The sequence below is a fragment of the Tachypleus tridentatus genome, chromosome 13 (genome assembly GCF_004210375.1).
Source record: "Tachypleus tridentatus isolate NWPU-2018 chromosome 13, ASM421037v1, whole genome shotgun sequence".
Classification (NCBI taxonomy): domain Eukaryota; kingdom Metazoa; phylum Arthropoda; class Merostomata; order Xiphosura; family Limulidae; genus Tachypleus; species Tachypleus tridentatus.
The window spans coordinates 77,572,465-77,596,389 of record NC_134837.1 but is presented as its reverse complement, the minus strand read 5'-3'; the positions used below and the strand labels follow the sequence as shown (position 1 = coordinate 77,596,389).

The window sequence follows — 23,925 nt, the reverse complement described above, 5'->3', positions numbered from 1 at the left end:
TTACAGAAATTAATAGTGGGATTGACCATCACATTATAACGCCCCCACGGCTGAAAGGGCGAGCATGTTTGGTGTGAGGGTTCGAACTCGCGACCCTCAGATTACGAGTCGAGTGCCTTAACTATTTAGCCACGCCAAGCCAGGCGTCTCTTGTTATTTTGGTAAAACGAAAATGACACTAAACGAAAATGACGAGTTTTAATAATTATGGATTTTTTCAATTTTACTTAGACATTTATTTGATAAATTAACCAATCATTAAATATCAATAGTTTAACAACAGTATAAGTCACTGAAGTTATCAGACAATAAAGCTGGGCGTAGCCTAATAGTGTACTGAACTGATATTCCGAAAGACCAGAGTTTACGTCCCTTTGCAACAACATATAATCGTCCTCAATATTTAGAAGTTATAAGAAATGATAAAGTTTAGGGAGTTATAAGAGTGACAGTCAAATCTCATTGTTCGAGCTGAGTAGTCCAGAAGTTAGCTGCCGTTTCCTCCCTCTAAGATATTAGTTCAAAATCAGGGAAGGTTAGCTCTAGTAATCCTTGTGAAACTTTACAAAACATACCATGTCTAAAACTAAAAATAAACTCAAGAAATCATAAGGCATTCCATTAAAATACGATTTGAGAATTTTCTTGATGAGAAACCATTCCATATATACTTATATATATATTTATGTAATAAATGTGAGGTTAAAATGAAGTCTTCAACTTGCTTGGATTTAATTAAGTAAAAGCTATTACCATCTGTCGGTTAAAATTATTATAACAATATATTTTTTAAATATTCTGAATAGCACGAGGTTTATGATGCAAGGCTTTAAAACAGTAGTAAAAAAAATAATTTAAATTAACATCCGTATTACGTTCACTTGTGGAGACCAATAAAATCGATTGGTATGAAAATATTGTAATATAAGAAATAAAAACAGTACCTGGATGAGTTCATTTTATCAGCGCCGACGATGGAGGAAAGCAGAATGAATAATTCAAGTACAAGTGTAAGCCAAACGAGATTCAGTATTACTTAGGGATCTCGTGCTCCTTTGGTGACGAAAAGGCTTTCACGGTGGGTTTTCAGTTGATCCAGCAGATGGCGTGTTGAAATAATACAGTGAAGGAAGACTTGTGTCGGTGAGTATGATGTGATGAGATGATATTTCCCCATTACTGAAGCCGCAGAAAAATAGCTAAGAATAAATAATTTATATAGAATATCATGATTAATGTTCCTACTGACAATTAATTAATTACACTTTTCAAATGCTACACCTAGCCGTATTCTATGATAAATTATTATAAAATTAAGTTTTTTTTTTAATTTTGGTTAATAAGGAGAAAAATTAATAAACTCTTTACTCAGATAATTTTATTATAATATTCACATATTTGATAAGAAAACAATAAAGCCTAATTCAACTAATAACTAAAACCAATATGGACCAAGTGGATTCTGAGAAAAAAATACTATGGTAAAGTTAATAGGATTATAAAATGCAATATACACTCACTGAACTGAGAAAAAAGTTCAGTTTAATTAAATTTGACAAATACAGAAAATAAATACATGTATATATACACACACACGTGAACTAGTTGTACTCCTGTTTTATTACGTGAGTGTATTTAACTTTAGGATACTTTATAAATATGAATCTTATTATTTACACATATGTATTTTCTCAGTCGTGAAACAGCAGTCTTAAAACAGAGGGCGCTGTAACAAATATTAATTGTCTCAGTTATATGATTTTTCGTTTCGAACGAAAAGTAGCCCTTTTCGTGGGGAAAAAAATCAAAGTATTTTTTTCTGGAAGTCACGTTATTTAACCTAAAATCAGAAATTTTCGTGTGCGAAAGAATTGCAAAAAATTATATTTGACTTCATAACGAACTCAGGCATACGTGGGACTTCGTTTCCTTACTCACAGGTCCTCATAAATCATATCTACCTGTAACAAAGTAAGGTTAATCTTCAAATTGAATGATGCAGTTTTGGGACTTCAGGGGGAGCCCGTACAACGTTAAAAATATTGACAGTTACGAACTAAAGAATACTAACCGTGAAAGCCAGAGATCCCTGTCGCTTTGAAGATAGAAATGTCAGCTTAAAAACTATCTTGATAATCCTGTGGAGAAAAAAAAAAATTAGTTTAGGGTATTTTGTTTCTTTTTCTACAAGATCTGAACCGTACCAAAACAAAACGTAGCTAATAATTCTATAAATCTACAAGTAGAGGCCGAAAGAACTACTTCCCGAGACGACCGTGTTTTGACGTCACGCTAATAGGTCAAGATTGAAAAAAAACTTACTTGCGACAGGAATAGAAAGAGCACATTCATCCCGGAAAAGTGAAGAACAATGAATATGAGACATGGTTATTTTCCAAGAAGGGCTATCTGCAAACCGATATTAACCAGAATTCACCACTGTTATCGGATTACTTGGGCAAGACAGAATGCTAACTGACAATTAGGACACTGAGAACAAATTATTTTTTCAGATGAGTCCTGTTTCCGGTTTGTTAAGGCTGATGGTAGGATTCATATTCATCATTTGCTTAGAGAATAGATGAAAGAAGGCTGTCTTTCTCACAGGGAACACACAGGAGATGGTGCAGTGCATGTTTGGCAGCTATTTATCATGGTGGCGAAACTTCTCTTTATAGCCTCCAAGGAAACGTCAATGGTGCCTTATATATCATCATGTAGATACGATATTTATGTCACATGACAGGGCAAGTTTGGCAATAACTTTGTGTTCCAGGATGACAATGCCACTGCTCACTGTGTGCATGTTGTATGGGATGATCTCGACCATGAGGATGTCACAAGACTACCATGACCAGCAGTCTTTTGACTGTAATCCAGTTGAAAACTATCAGACAGTACTGAGCTAGAAAATTGCGAATCATCCTAAACCAGTTACTGTAGCTACGTTGCAGCGTTTCCTAGTGACAAGATGGGATGATATCATGGTGAATTATGTAAATAGCTTCATCCACAGCACACCACGTGGTTTTGCAGAGGTTATTAGTGTGTGTAAATGATCAACAAACGACTAAAAGTTTAATGTAAAATTACATAAGGTTACAAACTCTATTTAAAATAATTTGATGTAATATTTTGTCATTACATAAGATTTGGTAAGGTTTGTTTGTGATAGTATAAAATTTGCAGAGTTTACTGTTCTAATAAATCCTTCATAAACCTGTATCATTATACGAATTACACATGTAGATACTTAACATGACATCCATTTCTCAGGTTATTCTTTGTTTTTCGAATTTCGCGCAAAGCTACTCGAGGGCTATCTACGCTAGCCATCCCTAATTTAGTAGTGTAAGACTAGAGGGGAGGCAGTTAGTCATCACTACCCAATGCCAACCCTTGGGCTTCTATTTCACCAACGAATAGTGGGATTGACCGTAACATTATAATGCCCCCACGGCTGAAAGGGCGAGCATGTTTGGTGTCATGAGGATTCGAACCCGCGGATTACGAGTCGAATGCCTTAATTGCCTGGACATGCCAGGTCTTCTCAGGTTAACAGAGCTGCCTTAACCACCTGGCCATGTCGGGTCTTCTTAGGTTAACAGAGCTAAGTGTATTTATATACCATCTTAACAATAATCTCATTTGTTAGAAAGCTTGCAAACATTTTGGTCAGGTTGGACATCACTATGTTCTTGCTACAATTTTATTTCAGATCGTCGAATAACAACTTGTACTACAAATCGCCGACAATGAATAAAACATGCTAATGAAAAATGTTCGCATTTTGTAACTAATGCCGTATGTGCTTCATCAGAAAAAATAAATTATTTATAGCAAGATAATTACTTTATGAATGTTTGAATATTGTAGACGTATCTGTATAAGTTTATAACATTTATCATCTAGGTAGACTTGAGTTTGTTTGTAGATAACAGCCTGTACCTCGTTGAGACTTGTGCTTGGTAACTTAAGGTGAATCAATATGGCTTTTATATTGCATGAATTACAAAGGAAAAATATATAGGTCACGTATCTATGCCCACACTTATACGGTTACTGGCGTACACTCAGTCTTCATATGCTGATATTGAATTTAGGTTGCTAAGTGAAATGCTTTTCTTTGAAGGTAAATTTCAAAGCAACATTCACAACCAGTGTTTACAATTATGACGAAACGAGGCCGAAAACAAAAAAATGTGTAGGCCTTTATTACTATTATTATTATACTTGTTTATGTGACCTCATTATAATTAATTCATCACATCTTCTGTCATGTGATCAACTTGTACGACATGCCCCAGTAAATGCCACCCAAGATTCTCATCTTATGTAAAGCTTTTTGTTTTGTTGCTCATGGTCAAAGAGGCCTTAAAAGTATACGTCATACGTACTTAACTCACTAGAATTTCTAACCACGTTTTATGGAATTTCATTTATTACAAACTAACAAAGTAAAGTTTTATTGTGAATATATTTTCATCAACACTAGCAGCAATTATCAGACCATACTTAGTGTTTGTATCATCAACACTGACAGAAATGATCAGACCATACTTAATGTTTGTATTATCAACACTAGGAGCAATTATCAGACCATATTTAGTGTTTGTATCATCAACACTGACAACAATTATCAGACTATACCTAATGTTTGTATCATCAACACTAGCAGCAGTTTTAAAAATGAAATTAATATATAAAAAAATATATTTTCTTTTTACTAACATATCTTGAGTTTGTAGGAAGAATTTGTAGCTATTGTAATATTTCATTTTCAGTTTGTGTCATGACGGAGACTAAAAGCACTAAAGAGTGAGTTAGAGACTAAACGTTTGTCACATGAAAATCTAATAGTTGTCTTTATTATTACCACAACTGATCCTTCTTCATTTTCTCAGTCACTGAAAGCTTATAATGCTAAAATTGAGAGGTTCGATTCACGTGGTGGGCACAGAACTTATAGCTCATTGTGCAGCTTTGTTCTTAAAACCAAACAAACAAACTCACCGTCAATTACTTGAATGAAGTCTATTTCATCCGCTGATGTCTCCATTAGACAGCGATCTGCTGACTGAAATAAAACCGTAATCATAATTTGTACACTTCATTTCCCGTGACTGTAAAAGAAACCATCTTCGCACTCCAACTAATAGATTTCAGGTTTGAATGTTTTTTTCTCTGTTTTGAATCTACATTTTCAAAAAAGGATAATAAAAATAAATTCTGTATGCACCCATAGACAAAGAATTTTTATCTCTGTGTAAGTTGTGTTTTTTTTTTTCTCTCCCAACACTACGGCCCGACATGGCCGGGTGGTTAAGGCACTCGACTCGTAATCTGAAGGGCGCGGGTTCGAATCCTCGTCATACCAAACATACTCGCCCTTTCAGCCGTGGGGGGAGTTATAATGTGACGGTCAATCCCATTATTTGTTGGTAAAAGAGTAGCCCAAGTGTTGGTGGTGGGTGATGACGACTAACTGCCTTCTATCTTGTCTTACACTGCAAAATTAGGGATGGCTAGCGCAGATAGCCATCGTGTAGCTTTGCGCGAAATTCAAACCAAACCTAACACTACAGTTGCAAGGTTTAGCATGATAGAAATTCAAGACCCACACTCTTTATGGGTTCACCGTTTGTCTGTAAGTTAGTCTAACTCACGGAAGGTTTTATTCTTCATTAGTAACCTTAGGGGACAGCTAATATAAAAACAAGCCTAAGCCTTTCGCAGTATTTGACTTTTCTTTTATCCACCATAAATAGACTATATTTATATAGTTATATGAAAACTGTGAAGTAATAATGTTCCTAGTTTATTTTTCTTTGCAGAAGGCTCGACATGGGCAGGTGATTTGGGCGCTCGACTCGTAATCTGAGGGTCGTGGGTTCAAATCTCCTTCACACCATACATGCTAGCCCTATCAACCGTGAGGGTGTTATAATGTCACAGTCAATCCCACTCTTCGTGCAACTCTTCAAGAATAGCCCAGAAGTTGGCGGTGGGTATGATGACTAGCTGCCTTCCCTTTAGTCTTACACTGTAAAATTAGGGACGACTGGCACAGATAGCCCCTGTACAGCTTTGCACAGAATTCAAAACAAACGAAGAAATTCTACAGAAGATTAGGCCTTAGATGTTTTTAGCACTGAAATTCGTCACAAAATGACAATTGAACAAATAACGTTTTATCTTTCACAGCTTGTCCCCTGAAGATTCTGTTCAGTAAGGTTAATGTTACAGGCTCTTGAAAGAAACTGTATATGTTACTTGTGGCAAATAAAGAGCAGTTGAAGTGTTATATACATGAATCTTGTTTTTGGAAGACCAAATGACGTTGCAGTTTTATTTGACAGAACGCGAGTGTTTAGAGCGAATCATGCATTATCGAATGTATGCATTACGGTATTGCCTTCAGTAAGGAAAAACGAGATTTTCATTTATTAGCCAGATATTTAACGACTCAACCATAAGATGTTTTCCATAAGTTAATACAAACGTTTTTCCAAAATTTTGAAATAATTTGCTGCTTTAAAATCGACATAAGTTTTATATAATAGATACTTAATACTTTTTAGTTTGTTGCTCGGCTACAAAATGGGCTGTTTTGACTGTGCCCACGATAGGGAAGGAATCTACGAATTTGGCCACTATAAGCACTTGAAGTTACAACTGAGCCACGAGGTGGCTTTCTGCGTAATACATTCGATCACTTTTTTTCTTCACTCGTACAGATTTAGAACTCTTGTACGTTTTACACAGTTTAATGGTTACAAACGAGAAAGTCTTTCAACATCTTTACTTGCGCTAACAGTTGTGGACAAAAACAAAACCAGAAACACAACAAATATAAATATTTGAATAGGATTACTGTGGACTAACCAATGCAGTAGTAATGCTGCCCGTAGGGTATCTTCAGGAATTGAGAAAGAAAGAAACAAAAATAAAACACTGCATTTGTTGTTCACAGAGGATTTCGCAACTTTTAATTCCTAGACGACGATTTTATTCTTTTTTGGAAAGCAGGCTAGACAGGTGGAACAGTTCGTCTAAACCAGCATATACACTGCTAGCCAAAATCTTAAGGCCAATGAACATAAAGAAAAATATGCATTTTTCGTTGTTAGACTCAATTACTTACTTGAAATATGAAAATAAGAAAAATAAAAATAAAAAAACGTTTTTAGCAATTAATAGGGAAAATGTGAACACTGTGAAATTAGCCTAAATACTAGCTGGTCAAAAGCATAAGACCATGCTGAAACGAAGCGTTAATCAGTAAACACGTAACGAAATTTAATCATTTGTGTTCAAGCATAAGTGTTGTCAACATCTCCCACTGACATCTCCTGTGTTACATTGGGTAAAAACATGGCAAAGGCTAAAAAGTTGACAGAGTTTGAACGTGGCAGAATTGTCGAGCTGCAAAAGCAAGGTCTCTCTCAATGTGCCATCGCTGGTGAGATTGGGCGTAGTAAAACTGCTGTTGCAAATTTCTTAAAATACTCTGAGGGATACGGAACGAGAATTTCAAGTGGTCGGCCCAAGAAAATTTCGCCGGCGTTGAGCAGGAGGATTCGACGGGTTGTCCGACAAGACACCAGCAGATCGTCGAACAAGATTAAGGACCTTACGGACGCAGAATGAAGCTCAAGAACAATAAGACGGCATCTACGATAGAAAAGCTTTAAAAACCGTAAACGTCTTCATACGCCACGCCTCCTTCCACACCACGAAACAGCTCGATTAAACTTTGCTGAAAAGCATCAAACATGGGACATAGAAAAGTGGAAGAAGGTTTTGTTCTCTGATGAGAAAAAAATTTAACCTCGATGGTCCAGATGGCTTCCAACGTTACTGGCAAGATAAGGATATCCCACCGGAGACATTTTCTACACGATACAGTGAAGGAGGTTCCATCATGATCTGGGGTGCTTTCTCCTTCCATGGAACAATGGAGCTTCAGATTATACAGGGGCGTCAAACAGCAGCTGGCTACATTGACATGTTGGAGAGAGCATCCTTATTGACTGAAGGCCCTCGCTTGTGTGGAAATGACTGGATCTTTCAGCAGAACAACGCTGCAATCCACAATGCCCGCAGAACAAAGGACTTTTTCATGGCGAATAACGTGATTCTTTTGAACCATCCAGCGTGTTCGCCCGAACTGAACCCCATTGAAAATGTTTGGGGTGGATGGCAATGGAAGTCTATAGAAATGGACGTCAATTCCAAACAGTGCATGATCTTCGTGAAGCCATCTTCACCACTTGGAATAACATTCCAGCCAGCCTTCTGCAAACGCTTATATTGACCATGCCAAAGCGAATGTTTGCAGTCATTCGCAATGACGGCCATGCAACTCACTACTGAGACCTATTGTTTGTTATATTTCCTACCATGTTTAGGACTTTTTTTTGGTATGGTCTTGAACTTTTGACCAGCTAGTATTTAGGCTAATTTCATAGTGTTTACATTTTCCCTATTAAATACTAAAAAAGTTTTTTATTTTTATTTTCCCTTTCCCTATTTTCATCTTTCGAAGCTCTACTCAAATAAGTTGAGTCTAACAATGCAAAATGCATATTTTTTTCTTTATGTTCATTGGCCTTTAGATTTTGGCTAGCAATGTAACCCTACCGTTTGCTTTCCCCCATCAGTTAATCTTTAATTATTCGGATGTGTTGAAGCTCAAGAGACGCAAGTTAAAAGAACTAACTCACCATTTCAGACAAACAAGCCTGAACTGCTACTGTTCTACTGTCTCTGGAATGATGTTCATCAGCCAAGGCTCTCAGTTTCTGAACCTGAGAAAGTAGCAACCTAGAAATAATAAATACATCAGCTTGGTATGCAGTTTTCATTATTACCATTATGCAAGTTATCGAAAACAAATTGTAATATCTACGATGAAATTAGTCTTAAAAAATGTTTGTTTGTTTCTATGGAGCATTGGAACTAAAAAAAGTCAGGATTCTTATTTCCTTTTTTCAAAAAGTTGGTAAAATAAATCAGTATAACTCGTGGAACAATAAAGCAAGTTCTGTGGTTTGTTTTACATTGATTTTTGGAAACACTAATGTCATTGAAGACTCTCTGTTGGGTAATTATGGCTAGTACAAAAACACTTATTGGTATTCACTTGTCTATCAACTGATTATGAAAACCAAAAACGCCCAAACTTTTGTTCAAAATTGTCACCTTTTGCAAATATGAAAACATTTTTTGCGCAAGTATATTAATGGCATTTCATTAATCTCACTCATTAAAACTTCATATAAAATACTGCAATTACTGAATTATTGTGTAGTACTTAAACCAACGATGGAAGTTTAATAATAAATAAAAGGTAAATCAGGTTTGGTATACTGCAGTGATTCTAGAATGTATAATGAAAATTTGGAAAGTTTAATATAAGGAGGTGTTAAAGGAAGATATCGATAAGGTTCTAAATACTTTCATGTATTTTTATTTTAGAAAATAAAAACTTCAATGAAATCATGTAATTCTAGAAACGAGTGATCACCAAAGTTGGTGAACTTGTGACATCAATTTCACATTTATCACGCCTTAATGCAATTCCGGTTTCCTTCTAAAGGACTAGGATATACTGCTTCTAAAATGTATACCAATTAAGCTTCAATATATTTCAACTTCTATGTGTTTCGTACAGTTTTAACTTTCTTTTATAAACGTATTTTCATTAAATTGTAACATTGTGATGATTTGGGAAAAAGAAGTTAACATAAAAGTAAAGAATTTCAAAATCTGAGTGACTACAGAAAACTCACTTGTTGTTGTTTTCCAACGAGTCTATTATTGTCTTGTATTCACTGTTTTCACTCGTCAGTTTCTCGACTCTAACATATATATATAATACAATTTTAAACAAGAATAAGAAATATTATTAAACAGCGACAAATTACAAGGTGTTTAAATTCTATAAACATAACGAAGAATTTGTAAGAGGGACATATATTTAGAAGTAAATATAAAAAGACTTATTAGTATTTGAATAACACAATTCTTTACCTTTTTTCTAATGCGTCAACGTATTCCTTCTTTTTCCTTCTGCTCTCCTGCGCCGATATCTGTTGGTCAATTCACAAACACCATGAACATTCCATGTACAAACCAATTTGCATGTTTATTAGGTGAGATAAATAATAAATTTTCACTTAGATTTTTCTATTCAACAGATCCAAACTTTTGCTCGCATTTCCCATCATATTTCTTTCAACACTTTTAAAGTTAATTAAACCAAAAAACAGTACAAGTAGAAGGATAATTTGTGATGATTTGAGCCAACTTTAATGATTTTCTAATTAAGCACGATAAAATTTGCTAGGCCTGATATATATACATATATATATACTTCAATAATATTTTTTATAGTTATTTTAAGAAGAAATAAAACCGTATAAACACTTTTTTCTTTGTTGTTATTATAATTTGTAACAGCAATATCGAATCAAGCATTCTTTTTAATGTGTGCTTTATAACAAATAAATGGAAGAGGTAAGACGTCCGCTCTTCACAAGTAAATGTGATCTTGCGAGCCGTGATTGCGCGATAAAAGTGACAGTTAAATTCCATTATTCTATCACAAGAGAGTAGCCTAAGAGTTGGCGGCGGTGAGTATTGTTGAGTAGCCGCATATTTATGATTACAAGGGACGGCTATGTACAGATATCCCTGATGTAGCATCTGGAGAAAATTCCCAAAACTGTTTGAAAAATTCAAGCTGACTTGAAAGAGTATTCTGATATGAATTTAATCTTTTACTCGGGAATACATAAAAACACAAGTAAGTCGGCTAAAAAACATAACTGATATTCAAAAGAACTATATATTGTTTATATGAACGATGAGAAACCTGCCATTACTTTAGTGCCATTAGCTTCTACATCATGGCTTTCCGTTACCTTATTCTTTATTTTACGACGAATTTTTTTCAACGATCTTTCTTCTACTTTCGTTAAGGGTAATCGCTGTGGAACGGGATAACCTTCTGCTAAAAGGGTTCGTTTTTCCTCGTCTGTAAGGTTTATTACTCCTGTTGCTCCTTTCTGCAAGTATTAAAAAAAAGGAAGAGCGAAATTATACGTACTAACTACCAACACTGTAACAGTTGAAATACTGTCATGAAAAACAAAGTAGCTCAAAAATGATCCGTATGGAATTTACACGTATTTTATTACTTATTCATTAGTACATATACAGATGTGTGTAGGTTTGTTTGTTTGTTGTTAAGGTTTGTTTTGTTTTGAATTTCGCATAAAGCTACTCGAGGGCTATCTGTGCTAGCCGTCCCTAATTTAGCAGTGTAAGACTAGAGGGAAGACAGCTAGTCATCACCACCCACCGCCAACTCTTGGGCTACTCTTTTACTAACGAATAGTGGGATTGACCGTCACATCATAACACCCTCACGGTTGGGAGGGCGAGCATGTTTGGCGCGACGGGAATGCAAACCCGAGCCCTAAAGATTACGAGTCGCACGCCTTAACACGCTTGGCCATGCCAGGCCTTGTTGTTAAGTACAAAGTACACAGTAGGATATTTGTGTTGTGCCTTCCGAGGGTAGCTAAACCAGGTTTTCAGCGTTATAAATTTTCAGACTTACCGCTGAGCCATTTACGGGGGAAGAGTTGTGGAAGTCGAATTACAAATTAGGTTTACATGACAATAAGGTACGAAACTGTTTCAAAGCTAACTATTTAATTAGTTACTCTTTCTTATTATTAGATACGCCTTGGTTTGTAGCAAGAAGTCACTGAAAACAACTGAAGTAAATGGGTTCCAGTGTTGTGGCACTTATTATTCTCACTTATTGTCAAGCTTCTGTTTTGAGACGAAAAAGCTGCGATATCTTAATAAATTCGAGGGCTTATTACGTTAAAATCGGGTTTTGTGTCGTAGGCACAGCACACATAGTTTATTGTGTATAGCTTTGTGTTTAACAGTGAGTGGACAAGAGGTATTCAGTAACAAGAATTAATAAATCAATAATTAGACTCAAGCAGGCCCTGCATGGCCAGGTGGTTAAGGTACTCGACTCATAATCCGAGGGCCACGGGTTCGAATCCCCGTCGCACCAAACATGCTCGTTTTTTCAGCTGTGGGGGAGTTATAATGTAACAGTCAATCCTACTATTCTTTGGTTAAAGAGTAACTCAAGAGTTGGCGGTGGGTGGTGATGACTAGTTGCCTTTCCTCTAGTCTTACACTGCTAAATTAGGAACGGCTAGCGCAGATAACCCTCGAGTACCCTTGCGCGAAATTCAAAACAAACAATTAGACTCAAGTAATCGTACAGGCTATAAATCGCTTCTGACATAATATCACACACAAAAGATGCAACGAATTCGAATAGAAAGAAACAACAAAAAACCTAGAACTTAAACCTTTTCGAATAGTTGACCATTATTTATTTCCCTGTAGAATAACACTCAAATAATCGAAAGTGCTAGTTTTGATTCTTTTACTTTTTTAATTTTTTAGCTATGACAGCGTTGATTCCTGATCGCTATAACTACGCTGTATGTACCGAAGTGCTAACTGTATATGTTATTTAAAGGTTGTTTCAATTATACAGTAATTTTGTATTTGTGCCTTTATATTCTGTTTCAGTACTGTGGTTACGATTTGCTTTGGCTTTTTGTTGTTCAATACTAAGGTACTTTACAACCGTAAATAATAAATTTTTAATTGGATAACTTTGGTAAGTACAAATAATATATAGAGAATAAAAGTACATAATAAAACAATTTGAGCAATTCCTTCCTGAATCGCTCATTAAAAATTTCAAAAAAAAAAATTCACAGCTTCGGTTTGAGTCTCTAATGGATAGATTTAATGTTTTCGAAACATAAAAGACGTTAATAACAATCATGTTTGCAATCTTTACGTCATACGAGGCTTTTGTTTTTAGATGCATTATAATAATTTCTTCTTTAGAAACAACATCTAGAACCGGGAAAGTTGTATTCAAAATAAATAAGCTTAAATTATTAAACAAGACTAAACTCACTGGTTGATAGCTTATTAAAGGAGATGTACTTAAACTCCTGCTGATTCCATTTGTGCTACTAGATAGCAGCACCTTAGAGTGGGATGGATTTTTTCTTGAAGGTGAAGAAGAGCTAGTGGCGCTCCCTAGAGTGAATGTTTTAGGAGATGTAGGAAGGGTAAAACTATGAACCGGTGAAACGCTGCCATCAGAATCGCTACCGTTACTAGACGGTGGCGTTGGGGGTAAGGAAAACCCCATGGCTACAATAAAAGAAAAAAAATATTATATTCAAGTACATGCTAAAAAATATAATATTAAATAAATTAATAGTATTGTTTGGGATTAAATATTTATTAAAAAAAACAAAAACTTAGAAAAACTAAGAACACAACAGTAAAAAAAAATTCTGATTTTAACATATTTGGATAAATCTAGATTATCATAAAGAAAACTGTTTCAGATTGTTGTTTTTCAGAATTCAGAAACCTAATAAATTCCTTAAGATTTAAAACAGGAAATCCATTAATAATAGTTAAGCAATAAAAATGCTTAATTTTCAAGAATTTCCTGTTAATGTAAGTGAAAATTTTAAAGTGTTTCTTTCACGGGAAAAACGAACACACTCGTTTTGACAATTGATGATATGTATGTATCTATCTAACTACATGTATATATATATTTTTTACTGCCGCATTTTACGAAAACCTTACCATTTTCGCCTTCTACAAACGTCGCGGAAGTGCTGTCAATGTTATAGGTCTCCATTATACCAAAAAGAATAATTAAATTAGTTTTATCCATGCATATTGAATTACCTTGTTCATTTTTGTCATAATAAGACTGGAATTCAATCCAAGAACAGTTTTGCATCGTTGAACCAATATACTATAGGAGATATATTGATAACCATTGATAACCAGGATATTTTCAGAAAGCTTCTTTTATTAGGGTTAGCTGTTTCACTCACACATACACACATTGAGATGAGAATTTAAAGGCATAGAGAGTGATCGTTTCTTTTAACTCTAACTATACACTTCACTGGCACGTAGCAAGTCAGCAAATTAGAAAGAATATAATATTTGTTTTGAGCGCGAAGCTGCATAATGGGCTAATTACGGGAATCGACTTCCGAATTTTTAGGTTATTTGCCATAAAGATTGCGGCTGAACCACCGGGGGCATGAAAAAACTGAGTAATATAAAAATTAATATCACATCAACCGACATTATCTATCTTATACGAATAAATGTCAGTAAAAGCAGGCCCGGCATGGCTAAATAGTTAAGACACTGGACTCGTAACCTGAAGGTCGCGGGTTCGATTCCCCGTCACACCAAACATGCTCGCCTTTTCAACCGTGGGGGTGTTATAAGGTTACAGTCAGTCCCACTATTACTTGGTAAAAGAGTATCCCAAGAGTTGGCGGTGGGTGGTGATGATTAGCTGTCTTCCTTCTATCAGTGATGTAGAGAAAACCCACTTGTAGAGAAATATATATGCAAAAACGGCTCGTTTGGGTTGAGAAAATATTTTACCTGAACCTGACGATGACCGAAGAAAGTCGAAACGTTGTTCGCTCTTCTATGTAAAATATTTTCTCAACCCAAACGAGCCGTTTTTGCATATATATGTTTTCCCTTTACTTTTACACTGCTATATTAGGGACGGCTAGCGCAGATAACACTCTTGTAGCTTTCCGTGAAATTCATAACAAACCAAAACCAAACTATTTTTATATACTTATTCTGTGGGTGTTTTATCTTATAAACGATAACTAAAATATAAATAACGAGTAAATGCAGGTTAAATAATGATTTTTAGAACTAACACAGTGCTGTTTTTTATTATATTCATTATCAAAATTATGAATCTCGGCAAGAAAGAAATATTATTTTAATATATCTTCAATAACACATGTATGGTAATTTTCTCCTTCATTCAATATTATGAAATCCTAAAATAAAAACAAAGGGAGAAAAATTAAAACCCATTTTATCACTCATTTCGTCAGACCGGTACTGAGAAATTCTCCATAATCTCATCACCAACCCTAAAACCAGTTTTAACTCAGTGACAGGTTAGATCGGGTTTCGGGTTTCTTTCCTGTCGAATTTTAAAATTTTGTATGAGAGGGAAGATGATAATACCAGTATTATCCAAGACGTATTGAAATAACATTGATATTTCACAAAACAAAGAAACAACAAAAACACTTACAAGAGGCTGTAGATTCCAGTTTTATGTTGAGCTTTGGGATTACCATACGGCAATCTTCCAAAGCTTTGGCTGCTATATTCGACCGAGTTGTTAGCACGATGGATGGTTGTTTAAGCAGACTTTGCTGGCTTGAGCTTGAGGTAGAGCTTAATGCTATAGATGATAACGTAGCTGTGGTCAAAAAGTCAGTAACTGAGGAAGGAAGGGTAGGTAATGGGCTGGGTGTCCTCGGGGGCGGAGAAGAAGGTTCTTGTTTGATTGTGATTATACCAGAAAAATCCGTCTGTCCTGTTGCCGTCGTCATGGGGATAGCTGGGAAACACTCTGATTCTAGATCTGTAATAACAGAAACGTAAACAGTCTATTTTAGTCAAAATATTATCGAACGTTTCGGGTAGCGCCAACAATCACGCAACAAATATTTTTACACGTAGTTTTAGATGGGTGATAATTTTACTTTAAAGCTAAAATACCTGACTGTACAAAACTACACAAGTATTAAATGCACATAACCATCTCTGATTCTAACATGAGAGATTATAGTGAAAGCATGTAGCCAACTCCTGGGAAATTCTCTAGTGATCGAATAAAAAGAATTGACTACACTCACGACTACAGAACATAAAGGACATGTTCAGAAAAAGTGTCGTGAACCATGAACCTTCATATTTATAGTCTTGGTACACCAACCCTTAAACCACATTTGGTATTCCGGATTCATCAAGAAGAAATTACTATGACGGTAGCAAATATATTTTTCAGTGAAGGAAGTAAAAATGAAAAATCCTGATTGGTGGTCAGAACTCAATATGTATTTACACGAGCCCGGCATGGCCAGGTGGTTAAGGCGCTCGACTCGTAAACTGAGAGCCACGGGTTCGAATCCCGGTCATACCAAACATGCTTGCCCTTTAAGCTGTGAGGGCGTTATAATGCGACGGTCAATCCCACTATTCGTTGGTAAAAGAGTAGCCCAAGAATTGACGGTGGATGGTGATGACTAGCTGCCTTCCCTCTACTCTTACTCTGCTAAATCAGGGACAGCTAGCGCAGATAAACAACCGCCTTCAAACATGTGGTCAGCTATCGGTCAGTTACCTCTTTCTTTCTTTGTGAACCTAAAGATGACCGAAAAAGGTTGAAACGTTGTTCGCTCTTCTACATAGTGCTTTCTCTGCCCATATCAGCCGTTTTTACATATATATTTTTCTCTAGATGTGGGTTTTCTCGTCATCACGGATTATCTGCCTCCCTTCTAAACTTAAAGATGGCTAACATAGATTGCCCTTTTGTAGCTTTGTAAAAATATTCGAAAGAAACAGCTAGGGTTAGCGAAAACGGGGGTTTCCTGACTTCATATGTTAATTCTTGATTGTTATTAGTAAATTACGTCTGGACTTCTTTCTTTAGTTCGTCGGTAGTTGACGAGGTCAGCATGTATTAAATATACTGTATACCTTCTTAGCGGCTTCGTTAGAAACATTTTTTTTTTCACTACAGCCGACTGTAAATCTTCGCTAAACCTTAATATTTCTGTCTTTAATATTTTCATTTCATCTGTGCAGTTTATCAACGTGTCATAAGACAATAATCTAAGTCTGTAAGTTAGGTATTATTCTAGTTTAATAATGATTCTATTGTTTTCTGTTTACTGACGGAAGTGGCCTGTGACCTAGTTTTCGCCATTACCTACAGACGGGTTGCACGTTTCAAATACTTTAACGGTAGAGTTTAAGAAAAAAAACAACAAAATTCTTCGCTATTTTTACCTGCTGTAACAACTGGTCAAACAGGTGCAACGAGCGAGTAGACCTAAATGGAATGAATGTTCTCTGAACTGGCTACTACTAGTACTACTACATGTCTTTGTTACCGTTCAGTATATTTTCAAAATGTTTCATCTTTTAAACATTACGATAACTTTCGACGTTGATGAAAATATGCCAGGTGGCTGAACCTACCAGAACTTTTCATATTTCTCTTGAAAGATATTCACCGCAATTTATGGAACTGCTTGTAATTTTTCTTTATTCCTGCCCATCAACTAATTCTCTGATCCAGTATAACACAAACGGGAGGCCTGGCATGGCCAAGCGCGTACGGCGTGCGACTCGTAATCTGAGGGTCGCGGGTTCGCGCCCGCGTCGCGCTAAACATGCTCGCCCTCCCAGCCGTGGGGGTGTATAATGTGACGGTCAATCCCACTATTCGTTGGTAAAAGAGTAGCCCAAGAGTTGGCGGTGGGTGGTGATGACTAGCTGCCTTCCCTCTAGTCTTACACTGCTAAATTAGGGACGGCTAGCACAGATAGCCCTCGAGTAGCTTTGTGCGAAATTCCCAAACAAACAAACAAAAAAACACAAACGGGAACTAAAAAAAGTCGTACCCGAAGCTGATGATGCTCTATGCGTGAACACGCGCTCTTTCAATCTACGTGAGAGTACTAGTAAATTCAAACCGGAAGTAACTTCGAGCTTGTTATAAGTGGCATCTAATTCTAGAGGTGACTTCCTTTTCCTTCCAGATATTCAAGGTAGAGCTTTAATTATTGAAGTTCTTATTGAAATTTATGTCGGTCGCACCATAAACGACGTCATTTCACGTGCAATCTTCATAACGCGCATATTTGAACGGGTTTTCATACCTACTGGAGCTTAGCATTGCTGTGTTGTTGTTGTTTTTTATTATCACAATGCCTTTTGTATTAACGATTCTTATGTTCGTTTGCACTCTTTAACTTCATCGCAAGCGATACTTTAAAAATATGCGGATTCTTCTTTGTTTCGTACAATATCGGCCATTTCGAGTAACAGCACAAGTTACACAAATTGGTAAAAAACAAAAGAACGTTAGTTGTACGTTTACGTAAAAGGTAAGACTGGAACCTGAATTTTTAACCTGAATGACGTATTAGTTAAGTAGTCAAGTCAGAATCGTCATGTATAACGATCTTTAATTATGATGCGGTGACCAGAAAATATATACTTAGTGAACAACTAAATTAGAAACGGCTAGTGCAGATAGCCCTCGTGTAGCTTTGCGCGAAATTAAAAAAGAAACAAATATAGAAGCCATATTTTTATGAAGTACAACTAGTATTCTTATAGCGCGTTAGCTAAACACACACATATATATGTGTGTATATGTATAGTATATATATATATATATATATATATGAGTTGATCGTGGAAAGACTTCTAAATCGTACAATATTTTAATGTAATTTTCTATAAGAAGGAATAAGATTAAGAAGTAAAATGATTAATTATCTTTAAACCACACAAAAACTCCTTTACTTACAGCTACTCAATGTACATTAGGAAATGACTTCGGCCTTAAACCAACGCTGTAGGACAATAATGTTAAAGTAATACTAGAGTTTGTTACTTCTAAGGTTACAAATTAACTGACCCGGGTTGCTTTTGTAATAACGTTATCCCATCCTGTAAAAAAGAAGCTATTTCAGAAGCCACTTATTATCTTTATTATCTTAGTATCTGCCCTATTTCATAAGGATCTTTATTTGAAGTTTGACATAATACCCAGTATCTTTTGTTGCATATACTTACAATTAGTACAATAGAATACGGTTCGTTTGTATGGGGCGGCGAGTGTCCTATACACGTATATGTATTGTATGTATAAAAGATCACCATCAAAAGCACTTCTGTAAGACTTCAAGTATCATACAAATATCGATAAGGTAAGGAAGGATCAGGAGTAACAGTATCGCGAAATCTGCAGCTTTATTAAAGTAGTTATTATCTATTATGGTGTAAAATTCTCAGCGAAACAAGGAATATATTTAGGCTTTATACATGTTGAAGGGTATAGTTTTTAATTTTTTTTGCGCTTACCTCGCAAATGACTACGTGAATGTGATGATTGATATCCAGTTATGCGCAATGTTTTATCACATGTATTAAATCGAATGACCTTTTGCAACGAATGAGCAAGGTAAATCTGAAGTTGGAGGAAGAGTTATCTTATCGTTTCATCATAACTAATCCATCACATCACCATCTTGATTCTGGAATATATGTACATCTTTCTTGTTGTATTAGAGGTTAAGATTTTAACCCTGAATAGGGGTAGTATCTGTATGTACACCATCATTGGCATAAATTTGCAATTACGTGACTCGTATTCCAATCTGCAGGTTGCGAGATCGAAACTCGTCCCCGAGAATGGCCGCCCTTCCAAAATAGAAAAATATTGGCAGGTGTTTCGGTTTGAATTTCTCTATCACCCTTTGGTTGGAAATAGACCAGTGACCGGGAGTGCTCAGAAAGACACTTTTTCTTCGCCCCACTCCTGTATTAGAACTTAGATCGGGCAATTCAAGAGAAAAACAAGAATAATATAAAATGAAAAATACATTAAAAAATAAAATGGGAAAAAAAAAGAATTCACGATGGAAATAATGATGTTGTAATCGTGACAATAAGCAAGCCGAAATGAGAAAAAAGCCAACAGCGTACACCCGATATGCGCGAATATCACAAAATCGGAAAAGTGATGGTGACTGTGGGCGTAGTTCGTCATGTTGACTAACTATCTTCCTTCTAGTCTATCACTTGAAGATGGTGACTGTGGGCGTAGTTCGTCATGTTGACTAACTGTCTTCCTTCTAGTCTATCACTTGAAGGTAGGGAATGGCTGGAGTAGATAACTTTCCAATAGCTTTGCCCAAAATTCAACAAACAAATAAAGATATCAGGTGTATGTTTCGGAGAACAGACCATTACTACATATACATTACTTCCGCTGTTTAAGTAAGATATTGCATATATTTGTTGGAATTTTACATTTTTTTATCTTCGTAGCGTTTATCACACGTTTTATGTTTCCTAAGCACAAAATTGCATTGAAAAATCGATTTTAAAAGTGAAATATGAATGACCTCTTATCTCTCTTTTCATATACCGAAACACAAACGTGTATTTTGACTGCATAACCTGTTCTAGTATTAAGCCTGAAAAAAGTGATGAAATACACGAATCAACGCTCATTTGTACTTCACAACAGTGTAACTTGCCCTTGAATTTACTATTATATTACTGATAAATGACCGGAGGGCACATAATTATGGAGACCACAGCGTTATAAACATTGTTCTGTAAACAATTATGTTCACGAATATATGTATAATTAGCATGACTAATGCCCACCTCTGGAATAAACACAAAAATATCACAGTGGATGGTACCAAATTACCAACAGGTAAAGTAACAACTTCCTTATGGAACTTGCTCATAAATAATAATTTAATTTTGAATAGAAATATTAAAATTAGTTTCAATGAGAGCTGTAACTTAAATCAGATTTAATTCCCAGAATTTAACTCAGTACAGAGCAGATCAAGCTGATGTTGACCTTCATAACTTCTCTTGAAACATCTAATACACAACTTGAAAGAAAGAAATCAAATATTTATCTTCAAAAATTACATATAAAGACTTTATTTTTACTTTCGCCAATACGAGTATTGATTCCGGTCCACACAAATCTTAAAAGTATGAACTCTAAATAATCTTCCATCTCAAGTAGTTTAAGCAAAGAACTGAGATAAGTGGTAATTTCTTTTTATCACCAGATAGTTTCGAACTAATAATGTTATATGATTATTCCTTCCATGCTTGTTTCTTGTTTATTTCAATGATTCAAGTGGATTTATTGAGATTATATCTTTTGCAAGGTTGTTTTCCCTAGGTATAGAAATTGTATACGTGTGAAAGAGTAGGTTTTAACTCTGTAGATGTTGCATTCGATAAAGTCAAATGTGCTTTAGCGATTTAACTACTCTATCACGTGTGCGGATGACGTATCTTAGGCCATACGACAATTCATACATAATTGCTAAGTAGATGCAAAACTGCTATTTCAGGCAAGCATGAACTGCATTTATATTGAAGTACGGACTTTGAAGTGTAGCGCTGACCAGAAACAAAATAATTATCCTAGCTTTACGAATTTCTCAGTAAAAAAGAAAGTGCAAAAACAGAGTTGGTCAATCCAGATTTTGAATTAGAAGTAGTCGTGTAGGCGGCAAGTGCTGTCGACTAGTTGCTTTTTTTCCCCTTTTTATTCAGAGGTTCTGAATTAGGAACGTGTTTGTCTGTACTTTGAGACCTCTATAGTGATTGAAAACATCAAATACCAAAGGAACAAACTCACATGTAAAGGCAACACGAACAGCATACAAATGCTGAGGTAGTGAGATATAGTTCACGAGTTTGAACATATTTTTTAACATTGGATCAAGAAAAACAAATTTTATATATATAGGAGGTGTATGTCTGAGACCTAATTTCCGTTGAAATGTTCATTACGTGATTCTATTTCCCCTTTCTGTTCTATTGGCGCAAAGCTATCTGCTCTCTGTTTAACGAACGTAATCGAGCTTTGGATTTTAGAACTGTAAGTACGTAAACTTACCGCAGACCCACTGGGGGAAGAGTTGCTATTTTAAACGTTTTGTTTTGTAAACGTATTCAATCATGAGGTTGATTGAATGAGTGTAATTATGCACAAAGCTACGCAATAAGCTATCTGTACCCTGCCCACCACAGGTATCGAAACCCGGTTTGTAGCGGTGTGAGTACGCAGACATACTGCTGTGCCACTAAGGGGCGATTATTATAGAGTTTTCACTATATTTCTCTTTGTTGCACATTCATACAAAAATTAAAATCAAAATACTGCTTCCACGAAGATGAATATACATATGTTTGTAAGTGGATGGTTACAAACAGAGAGATTGTTTCTAAACATATTAGCCCGACAAACCCGCACCATACCTGCTTATGTACCGTAAATAATACGTTATAATGTGACGGTCAATCCCACTATAAGTTAGTAAAAGAGTAGCCAAAGAGTTGGCGGTGGGTGATGATGACTAGCTGCCCGCCGTCTAGTCTTACACTGTTAAATTAAGGACGGCAGATAGCACTAGTGTAGCTTTGCGCAAAATTCAAACCAAACCAAACTAAAGGTAAGCTAAAAATGTCGCTACCGTTTCCATTATAACAATTAAAACGTCACCTTTTTCATCTACTACCTACCTATCTGATGACGTCAGCGGGGCTAACCTCTATACGGCTTGGACTATAGGATTATCGCTACAAGATTTCTCCAGATCACTTGAGTAGTCTCTGGCTATCCACTTTTGATATTCCAATATAAGTCACACACACATTTATACACAATTGAACTACCACGCACGCACCTGAATATCCATCTTTTCAACAGAAGTCAACTCAACGGTTTGGTTTGTTTTTTTGAATTTCACGCAAAGCTAAGCGAGGGCTATTTGTGCTAGCTGGCCCTAATGTAGCAGTGTAAGAGTAAGAGTACCAGTGGAAGGTAGCTAGTCATCAACACCCATCGCCAACTCTTGGTTACTCTTTTACCAACGAATAATTGGATTGATCGCACATTATAACGCCCTCACGGCTGAAAGGGCGAGCATGTTTGGCGCGACAGGGATTCGAACCCGCGACCCTCAGATTACGAGTCAAGATCCTTAACTACCTGGCCATGCCGTCTTAACTTAACAGATAGCTTTGCATATTGATGGATTGTTGTTGTTTCTAATTAAGAATAAAGCTACACAAAAAGCAATCTGTGCTCTGCTCACCACGGATATCAAAACCCTGTTTTTAACGTTTAAGTCCGCAGACATACCTCTGTGCTACTGAGAGGCTCGATGGATAGACGCGCAACACTTTCTAAATGTAAAGTATACAGGTATAATATGGAAATTAGATAAGCGAAATCATTAGGAATTAGGAATTTTATAATGAAGTACAGACTGAGCAACAAGAAGTAACGAATCAGGAATTTAAACCACAATCACAAATCTATATAATTTAATCCCTATTTTGGCAACTTTTCTATAGACCAAAGTAAGGATTAATTTGTATAGATTTGTAGTTTAAATCATTGTAAAAGTTATAGCTGTCAGGGATATGGCTATACTGAAAGTTTATAGTTGTTGTGTCCATTCATAGACACGTAATTCGAGACAAATAAATTGCACAAATAAAGTTTAACGGAGATTAGAGTTATTGATATGAATTCTACAATCAGTATCCAAAACAAAATAAATGCTGCCACAGAGAGTACAGAAACAAATGTGCTGGTATCACTGTATGTATTCGTGTACTTTTTAATTACAGTATCTACTTTTACATAATTTCAACTTCCGTTGATGACTAGCTACCTACAACAATGCCGTAACTGGATGGATTTTAATATGTTGTAACCTACGTAATTATGTTTTTTACCCAGTTTCGTGTTCGTCCAGGTTGGGGGTCTGATCTGGTGAAAAACGTGAAATGAAGAAAGCCCCCACTCTCTTCACTTGAAGGGTGAACGGGCTAAATCGCCTCTGATAACACAGCCTACTGGACTGCCTGATTGAAACAGGTTTATTGGACAAATTGCGTTATAAAATAAGGCATATGTATATATGACAAAATATTACAAAAATGGTTTAATGTTATTTCTTAAGGAAACTTCAGCTGCCTAGATGTCATTTATAGAATGAGAAAATCAGTTTGTTTAGGTTTGATTCAGTACTTTTAGTCTTAAACATAACTTCATACTATGGAATCATTTCATCGAAAAGTAGACGTATATATGAATATTTAATTTCGTTGGTACAATATTAAATTATAAAGAAA

At 35.8% G+C, this 23,925-nt stretch overlaps 1 protein-coding gene across 3 annotated transcripts in view; it reads right to left on the bottom strand.

Moving 5' to 3' along the window:
- Positions 1–23,925, bottom strand: part of LOC143237475 (cyclic AMP response element-binding protein A-like) — a 68,876-nt gene that overhangs the window by 6,155 nt on the left and 38,796 nt on the right. For 2 of the 3 annotated variants that reach the window (XM_076476762.1, XM_076476763.1), the window contains exons 3-11: positions 15,239–15,574; positions 13,037–13,278; positions 10,929–11,072; positions 10,036–10,094; positions 9,795–9,863; positions 8,727–8,826; positions 5,014–5,077; positions 2,072–2,138; positions 945–1,199 (exon numbers count right to left, since the gene is read on the bottom strand). In XM_076476762.1, coding sequence (XP_076332877.1) covers positions 2,125–2,138; positions 5,014–5,077; positions 8,727–8,826; positions 9,795–9,863; positions 10,036–10,094; positions 10,929–11,072; positions 13,037–13,278; positions 15,239–15,574 — 1,028 coding nt within the window. In that variant the 3' untranslated portion in view covers positions 945–1,199; positions 2,072–2,124. The remainder of the gene's footprint in view (positions 1–944; positions 1,200–2,071; positions 2,139–5,013; positions 5,078–8,726; positions 8,827–9,794; positions 9,864–10,035; positions 10,095–10,928; positions 11,073–13,036; positions 13,279–15,238; positions 15,575–23,925) is intronic. The other variant, XM_076476764.1, reaches the window with a different exon arrangement.